Genomic DNA, 8,163 nt, shown 5'->3' with positions numbered 1-8,163 from the left:
GCATCAACATTCCTCTTATCAAGCATAGAACATATGCTCTTTTAGCTTCCTTGATTTCCTTTGAACTCGAATTTTCATTCACTATAAAATTATGTTCATTTTCAAACGGAGACTTTTTATGTATTCACCTTTCGGAGCCATGCCGAATTACTTAACACAAATCTCATAAATGTCGCACCTTCTAATCATAGGTTGACTATTAGTAGGAAGGTGTAGTGCCATATCCTTTAATGTTATCGTGCATTTTCCGTACGAAAAATGGAACGTATGCGTTTCAAGCCTCCAATGTTCAACCAACATTGTAACCAATATAAGAATCCTTTCCCAATGTTGCGTGAAAGTCACGTTAAAAAGCCCAATATTAATAAGATATGGCACAATTGTTGAATGCGGGTCCTCGATACCCAAATTCCAATATCAGATGATGTGCCTTCTTTTATCTGACTCTAACAGTGCTTGTAATAAAATAGGTATATTAGTTATTTCTAATTTTTAAATAAAATAAACAAAAACTTCTTAATATAAAATTTTGAAAAAAATCAATTTTTTGCATGCAAAGAAATTTCCAGTTACAAGATTTTACTGATTGATCAATACGTGATGAATTATGTCTACTTTCGTATCTCAACAAACTTCCTCCACTGGTCATTGTTACAAAATTTGTAATGTATTTCCAATTAGTATCAAACATTTAAATTAATAATAAAATAAAAATGTAAAAAAATATTAAAATAAAGTTTCAGTTGAGTGGTAAATTAAAATTTTTACAAATACAATTGATGTGGATTTGAATCCCAACATATGTATATCTTTTTAGTTTTTTATAGTAAAAAGATTAAAATACCCCAAATAATATTACTTAATTTAATTACGAAATAACATTCTCGTTTCTTAACCGAGTTGGTGTTTAAGAGTTTAAATAATAAAAAAATTACAAAATATACAAAACTTAAAAATGCCTTAACATTTAAATAAAAAATAAACCGATTATTCTACAAACAATTAATAAAATATATCAATGTAATAACCTTCAAGCAAACAATAAAATAATAATATACTATAATATTTCAATATACCAATATTTTCCCTTTTATTTAAAAAAATAAACTTAAATTTTAAACAAATTTAACAATGATAATTGTTAATATATCATCCTTTAAGCAAATAATATACTAAAATATAATAATCTAGTAAGATACTAAAATCTAAAATAAAAAAAATCAAATATGATAACCAACATTTAACAAATCTCTAAATCTCACATTTTATCAACTAAAAAAAATTAAAAGAACAATTTGTTAGTGATGGATTTGTAGAGAATTTATTATAAATATATTGTGTTGGAAAGAAAATGAAAGAAGAAAAAGATGTTGGGAGAAATTGAGAGAAGAAAAAATATTTGATGAAAATAAGAGAAGAGTTGTCCATTTTTATACACAAAACTAAAAAGACTAAATTGCATAATATTTAAAATTTTCATTGAAAAATACTAATTAACCTATACTTACCTACCTTAATTATTTACCAGTTGTATGCTTCAATAATTTCTTTACTTCTGCATGCTAATATACTTTTGCTGCTTCTTTCATGCACGCTTGCTCACATATTCATTATTTCTTTGCTTCGTTGCATGCAAACAAAATACTCCATTTTCTTGCTTTCATGAATGCTGCAACAGGTTCTGCATTTTCCTTTCTTTCCTTCATTTACATGCACGCTCACGGGTTGTTGCTGTGAAGTCGGCACCTTCGGGGATTGACTTTCAATTTTGTAATTTGAAAGTCGATCCTCAGAGGTGTCAACTTCAAAGTCGGACCTCTAGGATGCAGACTTTGTCTATTTTCCTAATTAATCCACCACCTCAACTATTTTACTAATTAAACCACCAAACATATATTTGAAAAAAAAATCTATATATTTTTAACATATACAATTGTCAATAAACATACTAAATATATGCACAAAATAATAGAATTTTCCAAAACAAATTAGGATAGTGATGTTGGTGAACCTCGAAAGAAGAAAATTGATTTGTGATAATATTTTGAAATGAGAAAAAAGAACGAAATAGTCTTTAAAAGAAATAATAATAATAAACCCATAAAAGAGGAGTTTTCCAATTTGAAGAAAATGGAGCGATAAATTTGGTGTCTGAGGGGCAGCCCACTACTCTAAAACCCACTCTCATGAGCTCAACCCATTAGTGACATCTCGACTCCACTAATCTACACGCATCAATTAACTAGTTGGGCCACAATTTTTAAAAAACTAGGGTCCCACTTTAACCATTGATAATCTCAGAGTTCAGTTAACTTTGATTTGGGTTAGATTCTCTCCGCCTCCTGGTTTAGGCGTCTAGCTCATCTCTAGCCCCTCCCCAAAAACATGATTAGGGTTTCAGAAATCTCCCAAATCCATTAATCTTCTCTTCAATTTTTAGTATTTCGGGTCAAATCTACGACTCCTTACATCAAAATATTAAAATTCTACGAGTTCCTGATTTTTTTTTCTGTGAATTGATTGGAATTTGAATTGTAAACAGAAAAAAGAACGAGAAAAAAAATAGGGAAAGAAAAAATGGAGACGCAAAGGATAATAGAGTTTCCTCACAATAATATGGATAAACGTCCCAGGAAGAGGCCCAGATTAACATGGGATATGCCCCCTCCTCTTCCTCCTCCTAAGGTCAAAGATAAAAGTTTCTTTGTTTTTTTTTCTCCTTTATTTTGTTTAAATTTTCAAATTTTACTCTTACGTCTTGGGGAATTATTCGCAAAATAAATGCTAATTTTCAATGTCTTGCATTGATGTGTTAATTTGACTAATTTCCCTATTTTTTCCCTTTAATTTCCATCAAATCTTGTTGACATTGCGATTTTACAGATCCTAAATAATTTTACAGAAAATTAACTGCAATGGGATGATCAGTGATCTACACTCAGAATTAATACTTTTGTTTAGATTTCATGTAGATTAGAGAAATGAGTTTGTTGTGATTTTTTATTTTGTTATTTTGGCTCGCAGGTTCTTCCAACAATACATTGCAGTCAGGAATTCGGGAATGCAGGGATCTCTAATTTTTCATATCCTAATAATATGTTTCACAGGGGGATTCCTCATAATGGGTCTCCTCCTTGGAGACCTGATGATAAAGATAGCCATTATGTTTTCGCCGTTGGAGAAAGTCTAACTCCTCGATGTAATTTTGTCTCTCTTATTGTAAAATTGACTATAGTATGTGTTTTTTATGCCGATTTGATCACAGTTTTTTGTTCATAGCGCTTGCGCCCAGTAAATCTTAAACTATCATGAATATCTTGGAATGAAATTATATAATCAACAAGCTAAACACCTTGATTACTATTGTATAATATCCTCATGTATGTCATATTCAAATTCACTTCTTTTTTTTTTCTTCTTGTTCGCAGACAAGATTCTCAATAAAATGGGTGAAGGTTAGTATTTTTGTTATGAATCCTAGTTTTTGCAGTCACGGGGAGCAGTATCCATTGCATTAACATTTTAATGTTCTAATCCATGTAGATATTTTGGATTTTTACTTGACATGGATTTTGTTATATGAATGGTATTTTTGCAGGAACATTTGGTCAAGTGTTGGAGTGTTTTGACAATGAAAGGCAAGAAGTTGTGGCCATCAAAATTGTCCGCTCCATTCACAAGTATCGTGAAGCTGCTATGATTGAAATTGATGTCCTTCGAAGACTTGCTAGGCATGATATGAGTGGTGCTCGGTAAGGATATCTCTTCCTTTCCCGTCCTCTTATTCATTGTAGAAATTGAAGTGATTGGTATAAGTGGTTTCATTCCTTGCAGTTGTGTGCAAATACGGAATTGGTTTGACTATCGTAATCATATTTGTATTGTAAGTATTTATTGGTATTTGCTATTTGATTAATTTGAGGGGGGGCAATGCAAGCTCTTTCATTCCTAAATATTCTGTGAGTTAAAAAACTTGCGGATGAATTGAAATGGTTTCAACAGGTATTTGAGAGGCTTGGACCTAGCTTATACGATTTTCTCCACAAAAACAGCTACCGTTCATTTCCCATTGATCTTGTTCGGGAGCTTGGCAGACAAATTTTGGAGTCTGTAGCATGTGTGTGGATAATTCTTGCACTGCTTGATCTGTATTCTATCTACTTGATGCTCAACCCCCCTTTTAGATAAGCTTCTACTATTTGAAAAAGAAATAAAAATTAGAACCATCTTAGTTTTGACTAGACAAGGTTGGGGTCATTGGTAATGTATTCATCATCCTAAAATAGATAAAGTTTTGTTAGTTTTGCATCTTGTTAAATTAACTGATTTTCTTTTTCAAATGTGCAGTTATGCATGATTTGCGATTAATTCACACTGATTTGAAGCCAGAAAACATTCTGCTTGTTTCCTCCGAATATATACAGGTGCCAGATTATAAGGTATTCCTTCATTTTTCTATTCCCTACGATTCTATTTGGTATTGGTGTGCATTATTGGGGATTGCTTATTTCATAGTTTATGTACTATTAAGCTGAAGCATCATTGAATTCTGATTTCTTAAAAAGTGTTCTTTTATGTGCTCTAGTTTTTATCACGCTCTACCAAAGATGGTTCTTATTTTAAGAATCTGCCAAAGTCAAGCGCAATAAAGCTGATTGATTTTGGGAGTACAACATTTGAACACCAAGATCATAGCTATGTTGTGTCAACTCGACATTATCGTGCACCAGAAGTCATACTTGGTTATCATCATCTTCATCATTGAGATTCTTTCCTTTTTTTTTTTTTTTTTTTTTTGCTATTGTGCACATTTTCTTAACATCTTTTGTCATTTTTGCAGGTCTTGGATGGAACTATCCATGTGACTTGTGGAGTGTGGGTTGCATACTGGTTGAACTTTGCTCTGTAAGTGAATATGTGCAGTACAAGCTATTACCTTATTGGTCTTACTGAATGCTGGAACAAATTACAGTTGTGTCTAGAAAGAGTCTTTTTGGAACCGATGTTGAGCTAGTTATTAGTTGATGAGATTAAAAATGATGCAAAGATGTATCAAGTGGATAAATCTCATTAGGTATGATCTACCCTCTAGAAGATAAATCTCATTATAAGGTAACTAGAACTTGGTCTGCTTTGCAATGTTCATCATAAAATAGGAAGCCCACTTAAAAGTTTCATGATTGATGTGTTAGAATCCAGAGCATGTTGTAATTTACTTTCAAGAGAGGTTATGACCTTAAGTGTTGTATATTGTTCATGAGCAGGGTGAGGCACTTTTTCAAACTCATGAGAACCTAGAGCATCTTGCCATGATGGAGAGGGTTTTAGGGCCATTACCCCAACATATGGTGCTTAGAGCCGAGTAAGAGTGATTATTCTGCTTATTCTAGTGAATTTGTTGCTGAGGAAGTTCTTTCACTGTGCCTGATATTGTTGCAGTTGTCGTGCTGAGAAATATTTTCAGAGGGGCACACGGTTGGATTGGCCTGATGGTGCTACTTCAAGAGAAAGCCTGAAGGCAGTTGGGAAACTGCCTCGCCTGCCTGTATGTTATCATGAGTATTACTTCTTTTAACTCATTTGGCAATTATCTGAACTCACTTGGTGTTGACGGTAACTATATTTGCTGCTTTTGATGTTCATCTCATTGAAACCCATTTTAGGACTACTATCAAATGGTAGAATTTAGTCTATTGCTTTTGCTATCAAGGCTTTATCTTGAAAGATCCTGTGACCCTTTGCCTGTTCTTATTTTGAAAGATTTAACCATATGCTTTTGAGACCAGCTGTATCATCTTGTATGTTGGTCTTTAAAGTTGTTATTTAGTTTTCGAAACTTTGGGCGTGTTACAAGCTTTTGTCTTCTCTGATTTTTGCCTCTAAACCACTCTTGGATCCTCATTATTTTATATTTCTGTTGTAGAACTTAATAATGCAGCATGTCGATCATTCTGCTGGTGATTTGATTGATCTCTTGCAAGGGCTACTACAGTACGATCCAGTTGACAGACTTAAAGCTAGAGAAGCACTAAGACATCCATTTTTTACCAGAGATCATAGAAGGTTCAGCTACCCCTTATAATTGGAGATTGGGATCTTTGTCAAATATTTGATGTTGAGCAAACCTAGCATATCGAGGCATATGTTGAATGGCATTTTTGTCTCTTAAAGTATATTTGCATGATTACATAATATATATTTATATATAGTGGTAAAAGTACCATGGAGGCAACTTTACTATGTATCAGATGCATTTTGTTTCTTTTACTCAATAATAGGCAAATTAGTTCCTGTACTTTTTTATTTAACGTGCAGGGATTAATTTGCTCATTTTTTGAGTAAATGGAGCGAATGCATTCCGACTCATAATACAATGACTTCCATGGTACTTTTTACCTATGTATAGTGTATACTCATTCCCTTTCTTTAAGGTGGGATTTGCGTCTCTTTTTTGTCTGTAGCCGTTTTCTTCGTTTCATCATGTTTGTTATCTGGTGGTCATCTTGGAAGTTTTATGCACCTGGTAATGTTCATGTTTGTTGTCTGATATTTAAGAAGAGCAATATAAAAATTGTTTTAAAAGTATATATAAACTGCATATATATATTATATTCTCCCTATAGGAATAGACCCATGCTACAGATTACCAAATGATCGCTAATCTTTGACTTAGTGAGGTTTCAGCTATCATCAAACTTGTTGTAGCTATGAGTAGACTTGGTCAAGGATGGAGTTTTTCCTGTATTAGGTAAGTTTTGATATGGATTCTCCGAAATCGAGTCAACTGACTTTATGGTTGGGCCCATTGACAAGTGTGTAATTGGGAATTGAACTAATTAGTACAGTTGGGATAAGCTTCGGCAGTGGTTTCGATTTGAATTGTTCGTACTTGTGCTAAATAATGAAACAATGAACAAATAGCAAAGCTCTGTTAATTTCATTTTGCTTTATTCTAATAATAAACCATTAACAGTAACTTGGGTTATGATTTTAAAAATACAATGTGATAGAATTAAAACCTGATATAGTATTTAATGTGGATCAATCTTTTCATAAAATAATTCAAAAATAAATTAATAAATGAAATAATTGTATACAATTAGTATGTAAATTATATAAATAAATCTTGAAAATGATCAAATTATGTAAAAAATTAAATATAGACGTAAAATTAAAATTAGACTATTGTTTTATAATAAAAAAGGATCAAAACTGGAATTTGGTCATCATCTTAAAATGGAGAGTATTTAATGATATAGTATAGAGATTGAAATTGAAATTTAACTATTATTATATAAATTTAAAAGTAAAGAGATCATAACTGCAATTCAACCGTTATTTTATAATCTACAAAGTAGGACATAACGTGTCCTATAAGAAGGCCCCAAGGCATTCCTTTAGATATAGATTTGAATTTTGAACATATTTTAAGGATTATAATTGAAATCAAACCATTGTTTTAAAATCTAAAACTAAATGAGAGCTTTTTTTTTGACAGGTGTCAAAAAGGAATGATTTGGACATTACTTTTATGTGTACTGTATAGATGTTAATATTTTCAATGATTTAATTTTTTATTCATGATAATTTAAAATTAAAGCAATCCGATAGAAATTTTTTCTACAAAAAAGTGTAAAAAATAATAAGTAGATAAGAGTTACTTGTCATTTAATGGAGAATATTTTCAAATATTTTAATTTTACTTTATTTATTTTAATTGGTATATTATCCAATAAAAATTTTACGTTTAAAATTTTAATTTTTATCTAGAACAAGGTAAAATATTTAAAAATTAAGGATAAAATGTAGAATATAATTTTTTATAATTTAAATTTCATATTTATCAAATAATTTAATTATATTCCATAATTAATTTTAAGTAAATATCAAACAAATTTTATAACTTAAATCTAGAACTTAATTTTTCAAGACTAACTTATCAGTTAAAATATAATAACTATGAAAAGTTCTACCATAGGCTTTAATATTACCATTTTACTAAAAAAAAACTCATTTCTTACTTTATTTACAGAAATGGGTCATTTTAAACTTTATTTATTGAAATGGGCCAAAAAACACAAAACGCGCCTACGTGGAAACGTTTTAAGGGAAAATTTAAAAAAAGTGCACTGACAGGGACGCGCTTTGCCCCGTGTCAGCAAA

General features: G+C 31.1%; 1 protein-coding gene across 5 annotated transcripts; it reads left to right on the top strand.

Annotated features, from left to right (window-relative positions):
- The first annotated feature begins 2,321 nt into the window (after window positions 1-2,321).
- Window positions 2,322-6,585, top strand: LOC107948873 (serine/threonine-protein kinase AFC1). Of its 5 annotated transcripts, XM_041111109.1 has the most exons (13): window positions 2,322-2,448; window positions 2,543-2,685; window positions 3,025-3,199; window positions 3,429-3,455; window positions 3,599-3,752; window positions 3,835-3,883; window positions 4,003-4,117; window positions 4,348-4,439; window positions 4,586-4,742; window positions 4,841-4,905; window positions 5,265-5,362; window positions 5,440-5,545; window positions 5,924-6,585. In XM_041111109.1, the coding sequence occupies exons 2-13, from the start codon at window positions 2,578-2,580 to the stop codon at window positions 6,080-6,082; spliced, it is 1,305 nt and encodes a 434-aa protein (XP_040967043.1). In that variant the 5' UTR covers window positions 2,322-2,448; window positions 2,543-2,577; the 3' UTR covers window positions 6,083-6,585. The 5 variants fall into 5 exon arrangements, with proteins under 5 accessions (XP_040967043.1, XP_040967044.1, XP_040967045.1 ...); XM_041111110.1 differs by lacking the exons at window positions 2,322-2,448; window positions 2,543-2,685; window positions 3,025-3,199; window positions 3,835-3,883; window positions 4,003-4,117 and having other exon boundaries at window positions 3,423-3,455; XM_041111111.1 differs by lacking the exons at window positions 2,322-2,448; window positions 2,543-2,685; window positions 3,025-3,199; window positions 3,429-3,455; window positions 4,003-4,117 and having other exon boundaries at window positions 3,641-3,752.
- Window positions 6,586-8,163: the final 1,578 nt, after the last annotated feature.

The sequence above is a fragment of the Gossypium hirsutum genome, chromosome A04 (genome assembly GCF_007990345.1).
Source record: "Gossypium hirsutum isolate 1008001.06 chromosome A04, Gossypium_hirsutum_v2.1, whole genome shotgun sequence".
NCBI lineage: Eukaryota > Viridiplantae > Streptophyta > Magnoliopsida > Malvales > Malvaceae > Gossypium > Gossypium hirsutum.
The sequence above is the reverse complement of the archived record's forward strand: the minus strand, read 5'-3'. Positions and strand labels throughout refer to the sequence as shown.